Here is an 18326-nt window from a genome sequence, read left to right on the forward strand (position 1 = left end):
TAAACTCATATAATAGATCGTAATACATTTAACATTTTAAAAACATTTGATTTATTTAGCTAATTTTTTTAATCTTAATAAAACTGGGAAACCCTCAATAAAATTTAAAATATAATAAGCTAATTTAACATTATTTGGAGCTCTATATTTTTTTAATAATGGTATAGTAATGAAAATAATTTCACCTAAATGAAGAAAAGTTAAAGTATAAATTAATTTTAAAGCATGAACTTCTGAAAATTTATAACCACTAAACACAAATTGAGGTAAATATTTAATAATTTTATTAAACCATTGATCATTTACAAATAAATTTCTTAAAATTGAAGGATTATATGAATTTAATATTAAAATAATCCATGTAGGATACATAATAATAAAATCTAAAAAATTAGGTCCCAATATTTTAGTAATTTTTTTAGAAGCATAACCTTGTTTTTCAGCACAATAATTAGCCATTGAAATTAGCTTCCCCTTAATATCTGACCATGATTCAACTTTTAAATTATCATTTTCTTTTGCATCTGTCCAATATAAAGCTAAAGTTCTTGTAGCAGGTGGTTTTATAACATCATATTCAATTATAATTTGATTTGTATCAATTTTAACTATTTGTACTGAATCTTCAACTAAATATTTTGGATTAACTGATCCATATATAATGACATAATCATTTAAAGATAATTGATGATCTTTATTCATATGAGAAATTATTCTAGCACTTGGATCTGACATAATTTTGTTTGATATACGGAAAATTGAATAAAAAGTCGGAAAAGGTGATGAAAAATGATAATGTTGTTAACCTATGAAGTAGTGAAGTTTCAAAATCTGAAGTTCAATTATTTCAAAGCAAAACCCTCTTATTTCACTAAGTATAAAGATTGAACCTTAACTAATGATATTATAAACAAGTTAAGATTTGTTGAGCTCAACTTAAAAAGTCAAAAAATCTTGTGATAATAATAAAATAGTAAAATAAAAATAAAAAATAAAAATTATAATATCTGGGGGTAGAAAATGGTAGCAAAAATGATTGTGTGTTCGGAGTTAGTCTACTAAGCTTTTACACGCGTAAGAGTTATAGGCTAGATAAAGGGTTTAGACTGGTATTAATTATACAATTAAACTATAAAATTATATGGACAATAGGAAACCAAATTGCCAAACCGAAACAGATTGTAAAACAAATCGAAAAGGATCTGAATATAAACCGAAAAAAACAAATATACATCAAATAATATTGAATATTGATGAAACCGAAATGATAATATTAGCTGAAACTTGATTCAATGGGTTGATTTAATGGATTTACAACTCTCAAATGATTAATAGTGATTCAAATGTATTCATTCCCCCAATTGTCAATATGAGGTGTCAATCAAGCCGTGTCAAAGTTTGACACCAATCAAAACTTGATTTAGTGTGATCTCCTGATTAATTTGAATCATCTCAATATACTGATATGAAACTTAACAAAAATATGATTGAACTCAATCTGGAAACAAACGTGACATTGAATAAAATTTAAGTGACTCACATTTTTGAATTGATTGTTGTTATTAAGTTTAAAACAAAAAGTATCAATCATTTTGAAAAAAAGAAAAAAAGAAGAATCCAACATCTTTATATATAAAATCACTCAATCAAATTTTACTCTAATACCTATTGTGGATCTTAAATGTGTATATATGTTTTTTGTATGTCACTCTTTTTAAAAATTTGGCTGCAAAAAGAAAAAGTGTGGAAAAAGGTTGCAAATTTTACTATACACATTTCATCACTTTTTTTTTTTAATAAGAAAAAAGAATACACATTATTTTCAATATCAATCAAAACGAAAATTAACTATCTACCGATGATATTTCTTGGCTTATAGACCTCTTTAAACGCTACTCCTTTTGGTGTGGTGTCTTTCTAGAATCATCACTCCTTTGACCGAAAGATAGGTAATTATCAAGCCCCATGTAAACTAGAGAAATCCAACATCAATTAAGTGTCTCAGTATCATATCAAACGAATATTGATCGAGCTATATTAATATTTTTATCGCTAATGAATCAGCTAACGCATGTAGAATCTCCTACTATGTTTATTAAAGTTCAGTCTTTCTCACTCTCTGAAGCATACATATATATTTGGTCTATATAATAAATAATTAAAAATCTAACATAATCTTTCCCTACTCTATTTCTTCTCCAAGACTCTATATCAAATCTTCAGTAATATCATCATCAATATATTCATCATCTTTATTCATTCTATAAATAGTCATAGCCATACTTGCAAAATTTAATCCACTCATAACCCAATCTGGAACACCAATAGAATTTAATTCAATTAAATTGAAAATAAAATCTAATAAATTTCCAATTAATTCTAAAATCAACATCATCTTATCAAATTTTAAATCTTTTAATATTTTGTTGTATTTTTTATTTATATCATCATTTAAATTTGTTTTGATTGGTGAATTATTATTCAATATGGTTTTTTCCACATTGATTTTTCTAATTTTTCTAATTACATTTAATAATTGTGATATAGTTTTTCTAATTAAAAAAATTAATATTAATATCCATAATTTATTTGTTTGTTTTAATAAATTATTTAAAAATTTTGGAAACATTGGTAAATTTGATAATAAATGTAAATTATCTAATAAATTTGCTATATTTTCAAGGAAATTAATAAACATATACTCAAGTTGTTTGAATGTAAATTTTTTGGGACTATAAAACTTTTTATTAGATTTTTTTGATTGTGATTTTGATGGTGACTTACTGGTAGTTTCTTTTATAGTTGGATTTGGAGATGTATGATTTGTTTTGATTGCACTATCTATATCAAATTTATTAAATAAAGGAGGATATTTGGGAACTTGTTTTTTAATAGTTGGTAAATTTTGAAATTTTTTAAATTTATTCAGCAGGTTTTCTTCTTCTTTTTGCTTTTTTGATAGTATAGTTTGTAATTTATCAATTTTATCTGAAGTTATAGATGAGTTACCCTTGGCTTGTTCTTGTTTAGCTAAATTTAGTAGATTATTTATTATTTCTTGTTTAGATTGTGTTTGTTGACCTATTACTGAAGTTTTTAATGGAACTCTTTGATAATTATTAATATTAGTTTGGTTCTCGTTATCTTTATCAATGGACGGGTTTATTAATGTAGTAGTACTTGTCATTTAGGGTTAGATTCTTTCTAAAATCAATAAGAATAAAGTGGGGTGGTGTTCTTTTTACGCACAAAAATTTAAATTTTGTTTTAATTTGTAGATATATACAATCACGTGAAGATAGTTTTATCATATAGAGTGGAAAGATCCAAATACTCCAGTTGAACAAAATTTATAGGTCATTAAGTTGTTTATGTATTCATTAAATTTCATATTCATTACACATTTCTGGATTATTGATTCATTTTAGTTAAAATTTTTATCATATCCTCACACCATAAAACATAATTATTAATCTTTTTATTCTGAGGATCTAAAATTTCACCACTATTAATTCTTAATTGAGTTAATAGGTTCTCCTTTTCTTTAATCTCATTCTGTAAACTTTCTACTTTACTCTGTAAATTGTTTAATTCAGTTTCTCTAGTATTATAAAGTTGAACAATATCTCTTGATTCAGTTTCTATATTTTCTTTTAATTGACTATTCATTTGTGATGATGAAATTTCAATATTTGAATCAAGTTGTATAGTAGTATCAATATTTAAAGTATGATCAATTATATCTTTAAATTCTTGATCTTTTTCTTCTTTTATTAAATCATCAAATTCTTTTTCAATCACTTCGAATTCTTCAATTGTTGATTTTAAATCATTTTGTTTCAATTGAATTGAATCATATGTAATTTTAATTTTATCTACTTCATCTTTTAACTCCTGGACTTTCTCATTCATTTCTAGTTTTAAATTTTTCAACTGTAACTTCAATTCATTAGTTTCTTTAATTAAACCTTTATTAAATTCATCATTAAATTTCCCCAACTCATCATAATCTAATTCAGCAATTCTATGTAAGAATTTTTCTTGACTTTGTTGTTCAATATAATTTAATTTTAATCTTTTAAAATTTTCTTTTTGATTATTTATTTGATCTTTAATTGTTATTGGATCACGTATATTTTGAATTGAAAATTCTTCTGATATTGAAAAAATTGAATAATTTTTTTTATTTAGTAGATTATTTAATTCATTTTGGTATAGTGGTGTATTTGAAATAACTGTCATTTTATCAAGTTTTTGATCTTGAAATTTGGTTGTTATTGTTTTGAAATAAAACACGAAAAGATTCAAACAATTATTATTCTAAACAATCTAAAACGAAAAAAATAAAATTATCAGAAAGTTAGTACGTATAGCTTTCACTCCGAAGCTAAAAGTACTAATGCAGTGGCATTGGTAACAACCGCTCACGAAAGTGTTAAACAATCACTCACGAAAGTGTTAAAAAAATGTTACAATGACCTTATTGAGGGGCGAACTGGGAATCGAACCCAGGGCCTCTTCGAAATTTATGCTCAGGTTTTATATTGAGAATAACCCAAACGAAGAATCATACCACTAGACCATTCGCCCTAACTTGGGTTTGTGGAAGGTCTAGACCGTATAAGTAAAGTTATAAATTGCCCTTCTTTGGACCAAATTATTGATGAAAGTTTGCATTAATTGATGTGTTTTATCGTTTCATATTTGTCTCCAGGGTCGATCGAATACAACAATCGATCTTTCTGTGGTTGCTTCGCTTACTGCAGGCTCATATACGCCCATAACAATGATACGAGTAAATATTCACTACTTTAGAACATGGATAGGACAATGGTGACAAATCTATGATTTTTAATGGAATATTTGATTAGATTTTGTTGCAAACTTACCTCAAATTTTGTTTTTAATTAAAAAAGACATCAAATTGTGCTTTGTCCATCGAATTCGACTTAAAATTGAAATTGAATCAAATTAAAAAGTTCTAATCTACTTGAGTACGCTGTCTTCCTATCCATTCCTTTAGTCAATGCTTCATTACATTTTGTTGAGCCTGTTAGTAGCATTTGACAATTTTTAAAGTCTGTTGTGGCATACTCACCTCGGTAAAAAAAAATTATAATATTTCAAAATTTTAAGTGGGGGGAGGATAATTAGATTGAATAAATTTAGCATTAATTCCGACCTAAACATTAGACTGACGAACCGTTTTAATCTCGCCTTGGAGTTAAGCAAATTTGTGTATCGTTTAGTCTGGGGTTAGAGGAATCTTTCTCCACGTTAAATCTTCTCTCCGCGATAAAAAGATAATCTCAAAGGATCAATTCTTTCTTTTTCAATTCAATTTTGAAATTCAAATTCCATAAACTTTAAATCTTTCTTTTCTAATCCAATTACTACATACATACACCACATACCACAATGTCTGACGAAGAAAACGATATTACTTATGAAGTTAAAGATAGAGTTACAATAATTACATTCAATATTCCACATAAATTAAATGCTTTAAATGGTGAACAATATTTAAAATTAGGTAAATTTGTTGAACAAGCAAATGAAGAAGAAGATACTGTTTTAACATTAATTCAAGCTACAGGGAAATATTTTAGTGCTGGAGCAAATTTTGCAGATAAAAAATTAATGGAAACTGATCCTGCTGAATTATTTAGTCATGAATATTGGTTAGCAAGATTTGTTGCAAGAAATGTTTGGTTAACTAATGTTTTTAATGATCATAAAAAAATATTAGCAGCAGCAGTAAATGGTCCTGTTATTGGATTAAGTACTGGTTTATTATTATTATGTGATTTAATTTATGTTAATGATTTAAGTAAATTTTATTTACTAGCTCCTTTTGCTAATTTAGGTTTAGTTGCTGAAGGTGCTTCATCAGCTACTTTATTTGCAAGATTAGGTTGGTCAAAAGCTTCTGAAGCTTTGTTGTTAGCAAAACCAATTAGTGGTGTTGATTGTTTTAATGCAGGATTAATAAATAAACATTATGATGGTAAATATACAACTGAAGAATTTAATAAACAAGTATTTAAAGAATTAGTTTCATCATTTGAAAATTTACATGAAGATTCTATTTTTAAAAATAAAGAATTATTAAAATTAACAAGAGATCAATTTATTAATCAAGCTAATTCTCAAGAAGTTATGAAGGGATTTTATAAATGGTTAGAAGGTGTTCCACAAGGTAGATTTGCTCAATTGGCAAATAAGGAAGTTAAACATAAGTTGTAAACAAAATAGACTAGTACATAGAATTTAATTTAATTCTGAATTTGATAGAGTTTTATTAGTCAATTTTCATCTATTTATATTGTTTGATATAATTTGTAAATAAACTAGTGCGAAAAACATCACCAAATATTTATTTCAATTTCTACAAACTTTAACATATGAGTTTTAATTTACCTAATCCAAGTCTACTAGGTATATTATTAGCTATATCAACTCATAGTGGACCTCAATTAGTTTATAAATATCCAACAAATTTACATTCTCAACAACAAAATACTGAAAAACCAAAAACAACTGAAGAAACAATTGATTCTGATGAAGATGATGAATTATATGAATATAAAAATAATGATGATGAATTAGATGATCAAAATGGTCAAGAATCTTTAGTGAATGAAATAACTGATGATAAAGATTTATATGGAATTACTAATGAAAATTGGGATATTCATCATTTAAATTATTATATGGGGACAAGATTAGATTTGCGACGATTTTTAGATCAACAAGATGATAGAAGAGAACAACAAAGAAAGAATAAGAAGCAACAACAACAACAACTACTGCATCATCAACATCAACCATTAATTAAAACCATATCCAAGTCTAGTTTAAGTCATAGTCAAAACAGTTTAACTTCCCTAAATAAATTTAGATCAATAAATGATGAAATATTTGGAATTGGACCAAGTTATTTAATTGAAATGTTAGCACCTCCAAAAACAATGTGTAATACTAGATTTGAAATGACAATTGAAGGGAAAATCTTTTTAGGATTACCAATCCACAAGAATGATGATGGAACTTGGAAAAATAATAATAAAACAATTTCACCAATAAAAAATAATTTAAATATGTTTCATTTAGTATTTATAATGAACCCTCCTATAATCGAAAATAATTATAGAATTGATGAAATGTTTCAACATGTTGTATCTAAAATTTCTTTAGTGTTACGACATGCACAATCAAAACATGATTATATTGGTCAACAAAGTAAATTAATTCAAACAATTCGTGAACAAGGAGATGATGAAATTACATTAATTGAAAAATCATCATTATGTAAAATGATTTTTGATTGTTATACAGCTATAAGTAATTCAAAAGTTGCAAATTTATTAATAGATGGTAAAATTAAATCATTTCAAATACCTATTAAAACTGAATTTCATTCATTACCTGACCCCACAGTTCCTTATATTCCAGGTTCATATTTATCATCAACTGTTAAAATTTTAAGTAATAATGGTATAGTAAATGTAGGAGAAGCTTCAAAATATGGTCAACAATTAAAATCATTATCAGAAGAAGAAGAAGATTCAGATGAAATTATAATATATTTTGCTTTACTTTTATTAGATGAACCAGAAAATATAATAAGAGATATAAAAACATCAACTGATTCAATATTAGCAAAATTTATAAGAATGATTCAACCAACAGAATCATTATTAAAATTATCACTTAGAAATACTCAATTAGATATAAGACAAATAAAATCATTTGCATTTCATTTAATTTATTGGAGAAGAGCAAGAATAATTCAACCATTAAGTTCAAGATCAGTATATATTATATCACCAATGGCTCCATTAACTATAAAATTATATGATGATATAACTGAATTTAATATAAAATTCCCAACATTACCATCATTACCTCATTTTTTAAAATTATTATCACCACAATCTAAAAAACCTCAACAATTTGCAGCAATAATTCCATCAAGAGATCATAGAGATAGTTATTTACAAGCTTTAGCATGGTTAAATAGATTTGGTTATGTTACTCAACAATTAACTTTTATATGGTTAAAAATTTCAAGAAAAATAAAAATTAAAGTTGAAGAAGATATTGAAAATGAAAATTTAGCAAAAAAGAGAAAAAATTCAAATAACACTAAGAAAGAAGTTATTGTAAAAACAACTGATAATTCATCAAAACAAAAAGAAAGTTCAAATACATTTTCCAAAAAGGATTTAAACACATCAACAACATCACTGAATATAGAGAAATTAAAAGAACAATTAAATCAAAATAATTCAGTTTCATTATTAGAAGAAGATGATACAATTATATTAGATCCAGGAAGAGCATCAACATTAGAAAGAAAATGGATAAATGAAATAATTTTTAATGAATGTAAATTATCAAATGAATTAATTAAAATTTTTTATAAATTATTAAAATATATGAATGGTAAATCACCATTGGAATTAATTTTGCTAAAAGATAATGTTTCAAGAAATGAATTAAAAAAATTGTTGTTTGCTATTGAAGATTATATAATTTCAGTAAGACATTGGTAATAGTTGAGATTTGAATAAATAATAATAATCTTGCCTCTGAGTTTTATTGGCTTGACTTGAGTATATCAGATAATTTTGACAGAACGTGATAGAGTTGTTGTGTTTAAAGATGATGTTTAGTTTCATTTTTTTTGGATAAAATTATAAATTTTCTTTCTCTGCATATAGAGCAAAAATTTGAAACCTTTCAAAATTTCTTTATTTTTTCAAATTCACTCTGGCCCTGTAAAATTTCCTCAGTTCAGGTCAGGTGCTTTGATTCCAACTTGTTTATGAATTCAGTTGTGGCATCAAAACATCAATTGTTTTGCTCAAAGATTGAAATCATTCAATATACTCATGTTTCTGATTTTGATTTATCTTTCATAATATTACCAGGAAGTGGAATAACTTTACCAGTAATATAAGAATTGAACTTGGTTGCTGTACCCACAAATCCATTATACCAAGCAAACCCACTAGTTATTACCCCAAAAACTCCACCTGCTTTTCTTACACCTTCTTTTCCCGTAAAATCAGCAGCTGCTAATAAGATGAAAGTAATTTCGAGAAATACAAATAATCCACAAAATGCAACTGTTGTTTTCATAGTAACTAATATAACCATCAAAGTAAAAATTACCCAACCTACCATAAATAATCCAATCGCATTTGAAAATTGATCAAGATCGTCTCCATAGGCTTTCTCAATTCCATATGAGTCAATATAAATGATACTCATACTTAACCAAAACAGTCCATAAGATGTCAAAGTCATCAAAGCAAATTCATTAGAATTTAATTACTCCAATAATCCAGAAAAAAATTGTACCATTCCACCATAAAATATTCCAAGACTAAATACTAAATTAGGAATTTTAATCAGTCTTGCTCCACAATTATAAAGACTTAAAGTAAATGTTGTAAGTGCAAATGCACAAAGTCCCATTGGTGCAGAATTTAAATTAAAAGTTGGATAAGGAGTTGGAGTATTTTGTAAATCACCTCCAAAAATTGATTGTAAATCCAGTTTATAATATTTTTTGTGATTGATTATTATAAATTCATTATTATCTCCACTTACTTGAACTTTATGAATTGGCATTTCATCTTCAGAAGATGAATTGATTGACTTTTTGGATGAAGTATTTGACATTGTTCTCTTTGATATGTTATCTGCTTTTTAAAACTAATTTTTAACTTTAGTTGGACTATCAGAAGGAGTATAATGTCATTTCATTGAAAGAAACTCATGAAACAGTGAAATTTGCAGCCATCTTAAAAATAATGATTGAGATTAAGGAGAAATCGGTAATAAATTTCGAAAAATGTAGAATATTATAGAATATAAAATCATATAATTTAGTTTTTAAGTCTATATTGTTATTATTCTGATTTAAGATGAATATGTGAATATTATATAGTTTGTTTTACATTAGAGTTTATGGCTTTTTGATTGAGCTTTAATACGTCCGACTACCCCAGAATTTTTGTGATTATGTCACAAAATTTAATTAACCTTATCGACTTTGCAAAAGTCGGATATAATTGACCCTGCATAATTATCCGATTGGACTATGTTTCAACAAACTCCACTGCAGTACACTCAATCAGGTATAATAAGACTTTCAAAATAATGGCTTTGAGTACATACGGGAAAACTCTGACTTTATATGTGATTATAGTGTCTGTAATTCCATGCAGCAATTTCATATCGGATAATTTTGTAAGTACCATTTGGTAGGATAGCTTTTAAATTTCTCCAGAATTTCTAAAACTATTTCACGAAATTAATTCAATCTTATATAAACAAATAATAATGGCTTCAGACGACGCAATAACTTATGAAGTGATAGATAGAGCGGTAGTAATTACTTTGAATGCTCCGAAAATATTGAATGCATTAACTTTATCACAGTATGATCAAATTGCAAAATATTTAGAACAAGCTAATGAAGAACCAGATACAATAATAACATTATTACAATCATCAGGGAGAGCATTCTCAGCTGGTGCAAATGCTCAATTCATAGGCCAACAAGACTCAGAATTGGAAACATGGTTGAATTTATCAGTTGCTAAACAAACTTACTTAGTTCAAACTATATTAAATCATAAAAAAATATTTGCAATTGCTTTGAACGGATTTGCAATTGGTTTGAGTGCAGCTATTGTTGCATTAGGTGATCTAATATATACTCATGATGTGAAAAAGACATTTTTATTAACTCCATTTGCTAATATTGGAATTGTTGCTGAAGGTGGTACATCAGTAACTTTGCCATTTAGATTAGGTTGGTCAAAAGCTAATGAAGCTTTATTGTTATCGAAAAGAATCAGTGGCGAAGATTTATACAGACTAGGTTTAATCAACAAAGATTACGAGGGAAAATATAGTTCAACGGAAAGATTCAATAAACAAGTATTAGACGAGTTATTAGATTCAACTGAAAATTTACATCCTGATTCAATAATTGAGAATAAAAAATTATTACAAAAGATGTATAAACCTCAAATATCAGCAGTCAATTCTCAAGAAGTCTTTCAAGGTTTAAAACATTGGACTTCAGGTGTACCAATGGATAGATTTAAAAAATTAAGTTCTGGAGAATTAAAACATAAAATTTAATGAATTTTTATTTAACTAAAAACACTTTCTTGATTTGCTTCTTCTTCATTACCAGCCTCTAATTGTGAAAAGTTTGAAAAATGTATTGGACGATGTAATGGATCATAAAAAGTTAATGGAATATCAATTTTCAAATTGTATAAATCATTGACATTAAAAATTGTTCCCATGAAAAAGTAATTCCAAATCTCATCTTCTGGTACCATGAAATTACCAACAATTTTATCAGACATTATAAGCTGTGATTTTTTACTAAATTCTTTATCAAATCCTTCAGGAGAATCAGACATCATGTCATTATTTTGTCGACCCCATTCAAATCCTTGTTTTGACAATTCAAATGCAGTTAACGTAACTGAACCAGGAGTATATGCTGCAACCATATTTATGAATCTTGGATTGTATTCATCTAACATTTTTGATTGTGCAGTAACATCGTATGAAGTCATATAATCAAATGCTTGAGATTGAGAATGGATCCAACCTAACAACTCTAAATTTTGCTCTTTTAAATATCCTTCATATTCAGGTAAAGTTTTGGGAAATTGTATAGAATTGGTACTACCTAATTGTGGAACTACAATTAAAGATTTAATTTCCTTGATTTGCAATTGATCATCAGCAGGTGATTTACCATATAAAAATGCACCAACTTGAATTCTCAAGTCCGATATTTGAATAAACTTTTGTAAAATATTTTTCGGCATGATATACGTAAATGAATCATCATCCACAAACTCTTCTGATGCAACATAAATATTTTTTGCTCTCAAATGTAAATAATTTGCAGCTAATGCCCGAGTTCTCCATTCATTTCTAGATGAAAATGTTGCTTGTTCGTAATTTGTGGTAGTTACAGTAACAATCTTTTCTCCGTGAATATTGGTTGTAATTGATTTTTGAGCTGATATTTCTTTATTTTCAGTTTGATTTTTACCATTGTTTTCAATTTCTGCTAATTCTTGTCTTCTTATGGCAGACATTTTAATATCTTGACCTAATATCAAATCCCTGACTTCAGATTGAGTTAACGATTGTATATCAATTGAGTATTTCTTTGAATAATCTTCAAGTATTAAATCTCTAAGTTTTGACTCAACATCGATCCACTGTTCATCTGTAAAAGATGGCCATATATGATGTATTTCAGTCTCAGCATCTATGGACCAAATTATGGAGGTGGCCAAACTTGCATCACAATCTAAAGCTCTCAAAATTAAAATAATTCTGGAAAACGCTGTATAAGGCGATATCCTCGTTAACCAATCATCATAAAAATTATAGATTACCATTTTTGGCTCGTTAGCTTTTAATACTATATCTGATAATTTTTCAATTTTCAAAACAGAAGCGAAAGGCAAATGTAATTCCGAGGGACGAATTGAGATATTAGGGAAATCTAACATATGAACTTCCAATGGATCCATCATCCCTTTTCTTGATACAATTAATTGTTTTGGTTGTTCCTCTTTGGGTAATGATTTGATTAATGCTGTCACTTCTTCTGCCGCTTTCCATTTTGCTAATTGGCTTAAACGTTTTTGACCTGCCCAAACTGAAGTATGAATAACTCTCAAAAATAATTGACCAGTTCTAGGATTTAAAATGAATACACAACCATTGATAGGTTTAGTTGCTAAATTTCCTTCAAAAGTTTTATGAACTGTAACTCGGTAAACGTTCGTATCATCAACAAATAATTGAGTATCGTTATTAAACAATTCAGCATAGTTATTGGAATTCAAAAATGCTTCTTGTGGTTGTGCATGATACAATTGTAAACCTTTTCTAATTCTTTCTCTGAGCACATACAAAGCAGGATTTGCCTTCATAATTTCTCTCATTGCACTCATTACTAAAGGTTTGAGGCCAGGAAACCAATTACCATACACGTCGTACATATTGTAAGCTAAATCAATTGCAATTATAATACCAGTTGGCGATGGATATGAGCTAGTACCATCAGTTGTATAATCAAGATATTTTGATCTCGCATATCTTGAAATATCATGGGAGTCGTAGTCACCATATCTCAATTGTACATCAATCCAAAAAGTTTTAGCAGGTAAGACATAATTCTCGTCTTTATCATTTAGTAGTGATGGTTTTGAAACATTCCATTTATAACTACTAGTCAAAACAATATCTGCACTTGAAGAATTCATTCTATAAGACTTACGTGGATGAATAGCTTGTTTCTCGACATTATCAATTTGTAAAATCTCCAATTCTTTATCAAAAACTTGACATAAATCTTGTACCACACTTTCATGAATCTTTTGCCATAAATGAGCTCGAAAAATTTGAATCAATGAAATCTTTAATGTTGGAATTTTACCATGTAAAAAAATACCAGTTAAATCTAATTGAACCAAAAACCCAACATAAACATTAGCTCTATTAATAGTTGGTGACCACCATAATGTAAAACGACGATTTGGAATTTGACTTAAACCTGATCTTTGAGCATTAGTTAATTTCTTGAATTTCAAGGAATCCTCGAACCCAGAAGCTTTTTCCCAAAATAATCCTTCCCAAGAATCAAAACCGGTACCTTTAAATAATGTATGTTCTAAAATAGTTTCAATACCTCCTAATGCTTGAATCACGTCTGTTCTATAAGCATTCAAATTCCATAACTTACCATCATGATGACCAGAAGTCCACCAAAATGGATTGAATCTACCAGTACTAAAATGTTTAAATTCTCTCCTAACTCTATGACCCTTATCATATGCTAAGGTATGTCTGTCTTTTTGAAATAACGTGCTTATTCTAGGAATACCCCTGTCCCAGTTCGCTTCCATATCTTCGAAAGTTAAACGACGATTTTGTGCTAATGCTTCCTCTCTTTTGATAGCGTATTCAGCCCAAACTCTTTGAGAATCTAAAAATTCATTTTCCCAAGTAGTAACATATCTAAAAATTGTTGGAATTAATTTTTTCTCTTCATGTGTCATACCAGTCTTGAAATGCGTTATACCAGTATCTGTTTGTTTAGACCATTTCAAATCTGAAGCAGGAATAAGAATATGGGACGCACTTAACATACCTAAACCTCCTAATTCTTTTGGTGTGTAAAATACAGCTGGTGGAAAACGAGTGGGCATTTTGGAATTAAGTCCCATCTTAACACGATTTTGTATTTTAGTTTCACACTTAACTAATACTTCTAACAATTCTGGAGTTGCGATAGCTGCTTCTCTATAATACGTAACTAAAGCAATCAATGCAGTATTCCATTTCGCAGCAACTTGTGTAAATGTAGTCGAACCAGACGTCATCAATATTTGACTTATTCTATTGCTAAAATTGTTGATTGCCTCTTTTGAAACTTTCAAATAAGCTTTCGCCGTTCTTTCCTTTGTGTTTTGATCAATCAAATCCCATACATTTTCCTGCGATGAACTATTAGCAACACTTCTAATTTTTGGTAAAATCCTAACCTCAAATCCACACATTTCAAACAATAAATTTGGGTTATCACGAGAATATACTGAGCAAAAAGTATCCTCCCAGTTAATGCTAGCCAAAGTAGCAGGAATTCTTGAACTTACTTCCCAAAACACGGCTTTACCCAAATTTACATCATGTCTCAACAATTTCATTCGAGAATCTTTTGGCCAACAGCGTTTATTAGAGTATCCAACAACATTTGTAAAATTTGGGTCTGGATTCTTCTCTAAAAAATCATGAACTAAACCATTTGCTTCATCATCATTAAATCTGAAAAATATATGTATTTTATCCATATATCTAGAATATAACCTAATAGGTGATGCACATTGTGTTTCAACATCTTTAAATTGAAGGAAGTTATTTGGACTCATGACTGAACCAGCCAATTCTGAAGCCCTGTCTAAACCTAAAATCAACAAGTCCACAATCAAACCATAGTATTGATAAACAAAAGATGAACATTGTAACCCTCGAATGATACCATATTGATTTACGTAATTCATATCCTTATATGTAAGATTGACATTATTTTTAGACGTTATGTAATCAGCAATATTAGTATCCATTATTAATCTTAATAACCTATTGATCAAAGTGAAATCTATTTTCTCTGAAAATTGTGATAATTTACTTTCCATCATCACATTGCATTCACCATTTGAAGTATTCCAAACATGTTTTAGGTTATTTATACCTTGACACCATTTATAAACCATTAAAGGTGGTATCTCATCATCAGCAGGTTTAATCCAATTAGGAAATAACTTTCTTTTGTCTGCTTCGTACCACAAATATTGATCCAAATAAGCATCTGTAATTTTCTCTAATGGATCTACAGAATATGTTGGTTGTATATGACTATAAAAATCCATCATTTCAAGTCCAACTTCTTTGAAAATTCTTTGAGTCAATAAATGCTTTTTGATTCTTGCTAAACATTCATGTGGGTTATCATAAGCTTGTTCAATTAATGCGAGTTCATCTCTTTGAGCTGCATTCAATTTAGCAGAGGTATTGAACGATGATTTTAGATTCTCCAAAGCCAATGTTAATAATTTTGTATCGTGTTTATAAGCAATTGGTGGGAATGGAATTGGACTAAACTTTCTACTTTCCAACCATTCAACTGTTGTTTGAAAAACTTTAATGGCTTCATCCGGTTGTACGAAAGGCCCATTTTTACCAAAATCAGATTGTCTATCTTGTTCATTTTTGATCCAAAGTCTAGTCATTCTTCCCAAATTCTTTTTGGCTATAGTTTTTTCAACATGAGTTCCTTTTTTGATCCTATCTCTATTATATTGTGCAACTGAAATCCAACCGTCAGCTTTGGCTTTAATATATCGCTCGATAATTTTTTCAATTGGTTCTGGTAAACCTGATACTTTCCATGGTATATTTGCTTTCCAACATCTCCAAGCTTCACTTAGGTGCTGCAAGATAATTTTTGATTTACTTTGCTTCAACCCTTCCGGTATCATATCAAGAATATCATGCATGACTTGAGCTCTCAATTCTAAGTCATAATAAGAATCAACTCTTTGTTTTGTTATAGTCTTTGCAACATCATTTGCTCTCCTTCCTTCAAATTGTCTTGCAATTAAATTTCCCAACCATCTTTCTAGCAAAGGTATAATTCCTCTCAAAAAAAAAATCCAAACTTTCCAAGCTGGTTGCCAAAATCCACAACCAGGTCCTTTGCCAATAAGTTTGTTGAACCTATTGTAAATTATATGTTTGTAATCCTTACACTGACGGATTTGATGCATCACTTTATATTTATATCGATAAATACCCGTTAAATGACCCAAATGATTTAGAACATAATAAATTCCGTCTGCTAATTGATACGCATCTACGTTGCCCAAACGATATTGTATGTGTGAATCAACAATGATTTTTATAGCTCGTAATATCTCTCTAATTAAATGAAACGCATTACCAAATCTTGACTTTTTTCGTTCCTTGGTGGTTAATGTTTTAGTTGGTTTTAAGTTAAAATTGTAATCCAAATGCAAATATGTCAAGCCTCTCTTGTGTATTAGTAAGTTCAACATGTTGAACCCTTGTCGACATACTTGTATACCAGCCTCTACCCAATCAATCCTTGTTTGCTGAAAATACTTTGTCCTTCCTAAACTTTTCAATAAATTTGCTTTTTTACTTGCTTTGGTTCTTCTGTTTTTGGTTTTTAGATCATTAATGACACTGTTCTTCAATAACTTTTGATATGAAATTTTAACTTTTAATGGACTTGACCTTGGCACTTGATTTCTGTACCAGGATTTTGTAATGGGCACATCTTCTGCTCGTTTGGTTCTACCTGATCTAAGGTTAAATGGAAATGGAGCTGATAATAAATCTACAGAAGATTTAAGTGATTTAGGTTCTGTCAAAGATGTTTTCTCTTTCGGTGATTTGAACAATGGAGCAAAATTTAAAACCATTTTTTCTTCTGGCTGCTTATTCTGTTTTCTCGAGGTGATTGAGTTGAATTTCGAATTAAATGTGAACGTTGGTAGACTCGAGTCTAATTTTTCATCACACAAAAGATCATTTGTAATTGGAGCTAATGAAACACCTTTGACAAATGAATTATATAAGTATGGATAGTCTACCTTGTATTCAGTCTTGATTGCTGACCTAATTATTATTCGATCATATGAGTTGAATTCTGTAAGATCTTCTGCTTCTGAATTTATCACTCCCTCTTGATGCAAGGGTTCGAATTTAGGTCCACCAGGAAGGGCTACGTTCAAGCTCTTCGCAGTAAATAATTCCTCGGATTTATATGGATGATCAGTGTTTGTTAATAAAGGTTGTGAAATTTCATAAAGTTTATGCATAGTATCAGCATCCAAATTCCAAGTACGATAAGATTCACCATTAACCACGTCATTATCATCTACTAACGGTTTATCATCATAAATCCATTCTTTTAAATCACCCATCTCATCAATTTCGTTGGATCGTATAGCGATTGGTAAACTTGTACCTTCAAAATTTTCAGTCCAATCTAAAAATTGTTCTTCATCATCTAAGGGTGGAAATTTCATTCTCCGAAAATGTTTTCTATCTCTTTTTTCTCTTCTCATCAAATTCCAAGTCAAAGCCCATTGAGCAATATAAACTGGCTCTATGACTCTCGGTATTTCATTGACAAACGTTATAGCTCCAGTTTTATGATATAAAACTTTTACCTCTTTTGATTCTTCCCAAGGTTGTGGAATATTTTCTAGTAGCTTGAATATCGCATGTGGTAAGTATTTTAGTGAGCCAAGATGTGACCTTTTATCGGCTGAGACTCTTTTCAGTCCTAAATCTGCATGATCAATAATAATTTTCCGTAGATGTTGTGGTGGCATTTCCACATTTGTTGCAACAAAAGTACCTGATTTTTTACTTCGATTCTTTGATTTGGTTTTCAAATGATGTGTGTTGTCGTTTACAATTAAGGGAGGTGGAGGTGGAGTTATTGGTAAGTCGGGAGGTGGTTGTTTCTTAACACCATTAGGTGGTTCTGATCTAGTCGATGTTGTTGTGGTCGATTGAGGTGGAGGAGGTGGGGGTGGTAGTGAATTCAAATGCCGCCTTTTTGTTCCATTACCATTTGAAACACCAGGAGGAGGTGGTGGAGGAGGTAACTGTTTCCCCATATTTTAATATTTTCAATGGTTGTATTTACTTTTGATATATTTGTT

The 18326-nt window shown here is 28.9% G+C and overlaps 9 protein-coding genes across 9 annotated transcripts; 3 read left to right on the forward strand and 6 right to left on the reverse strand. All coding sequences in view use genetic code 12, as the record gives it.

Moving 5' to 3' along the window:
• Window positions 1-51: 51 nt before the first annotated feature.
• KGF55_003705 (uncharacterized protein) lies at window positions 52-735 on the reverse strand (the record flags this gene model as incomplete). Its single annotated transcript, XM_051758528.1, has 1 exon — window positions 52-735. The coding sequence occupies one exon, from the start codon at window positions 733-735 to the stop codon at window positions 52-54; it is 684 nt and encodes a 227-aa protein (XP_051614077.1).
• Window positions 736-2206: 1471 nt separating this feature from the next.
• On the reverse strand, window positions 2207-3187 carry KGF55_003706 (uncharacterized protein; the record flags this gene model as incomplete). The annotated part of the gene is made up of 1 exon (XM_051758529.1): window positions 2207-3187. One exon carries the CDS (start codon window positions 3185-3187, stop codon window positions 2207-2209), a length of 981 nt encoding a protein of 326 aa, XP_051614078.1.
• Window positions 3188-3411: 224 nt separating this feature from the next.
• Window positions 3412-4242, reverse strand: KGF55_003707 (uncharacterized protein; the record flags this gene model as incomplete). The annotated part of the gene is made up of 1 exon (XM_051758531.1): window positions 3412-4242. The coding sequence occupies one exon, from the start codon at window positions 4240-4242 to the stop codon at window positions 3412-3414; it is 831 nt and encodes a 276-aa protein (XP_051614079.1).
• Window positions 4243-5418: 1176 nt separating this feature from the next.
• ECI1 (dodecenoyl-CoA isomerase) lies at window positions 5419-6246 on the forward strand (the record flags this gene model as incomplete). The annotated part of the gene is made up of 1 exon (XM_051758532.1): window positions 5419-6246. The coding sequence occupies one exon, from the start codon at window positions 5419-5421 to the stop codon at window positions 6244-6246; it is 828 nt and encodes a 275-aa protein (XP_051614080.1).
• Window positions 6247-6404: 158 nt separating this feature from the next.
• KGF55_003709 (uncharacterized protein) lies at window positions 6405-8558 on the forward strand (the record flags this gene model as incomplete). Its single annotated transcript, XM_051758533.1, has 1 exon — window positions 6405-8558. The coding sequence occupies one exon, from the start codon at window positions 6405-6407 to the stop codon at window positions 8556-8558; it is 2154 nt and encodes a 717-aa protein (XP_051614081.1).
• A 337-nt stretch (window positions 8559-8895) lies between these two features.
• KGF55_003710 (acetate uptake transporter family protein) lies at window positions 8896-9279 on the reverse strand (the record flags this gene model as incomplete). The annotated part of the gene is made up of 1 exon (XM_051758534.1): window positions 8896-9279. The coding sequence occupies one exon, from the start codon at window positions 9277-9279 to the stop codon at window positions 8896-8898; it is 384 nt and encodes a 127-aa protein (XP_051614082.1).
• Window positions 9280-9339: 60 nt separating this feature from the next.
• Window positions 9340-9693, reverse strand: KGF55_003711 (uncharacterized protein; the record flags this gene model as incomplete). Its single annotated transcript, XM_051758535.1, has 1 exon — window positions 9340-9693. One exon carries the CDS (start codon window positions 9691-9693, stop codon window positions 9340-9342), a length of 354 nt encoding a protein of 117 aa, XP_051614083.1.
• A 663-nt stretch (window positions 9694-10356) lies between these two features.
• Window positions 10357-11166, forward strand: KGF55_003712 (uncharacterized protein; the record flags this gene model as incomplete). The annotated part of the gene is made up of 1 exon (XM_051758536.1): window positions 10357-11166. One exon carries the CDS (start codon window positions 10357-10359, stop codon window positions 11164-11166), a length of 810 nt encoding a protein of 269 aa, XP_051614084.1.
• An 11-nt stretch (window positions 11167-11177) lies between these two features.
• On the reverse strand, window positions 11178-18281 carry PRP8 (U4/U6-U5 snRNP complex subunit; the record flags this gene model as incomplete). The annotated part of the gene is made up of 1 exon (XM_051758537.1): window positions 11178-18281. The coding sequence occupies one exon, from the start codon at window positions 18279-18281 to the stop codon at window positions 11178-11180; it is 7104 nt and encodes a 2367-aa protein (XP_051614085.1).
• Between the last annotated feature and the right edge of the window lie 45 nt (window positions 18282-18326).

This window comes from Candida pseudojiufengensis (genome assembly GCF_024610245.1).
Source record: "Candida pseudojiufengensis strain CBS 10847 chromosome Unknown scaffold1, whole genome shotgun sequence".
NCBI classification, from domain to species: Eukaryota; Fungi; Ascomycota; class Pichiomycetes; order Serinales; family Debaryomycetaceae; genus Lodderomyces; species Lodderomyces pseudojiufengensis.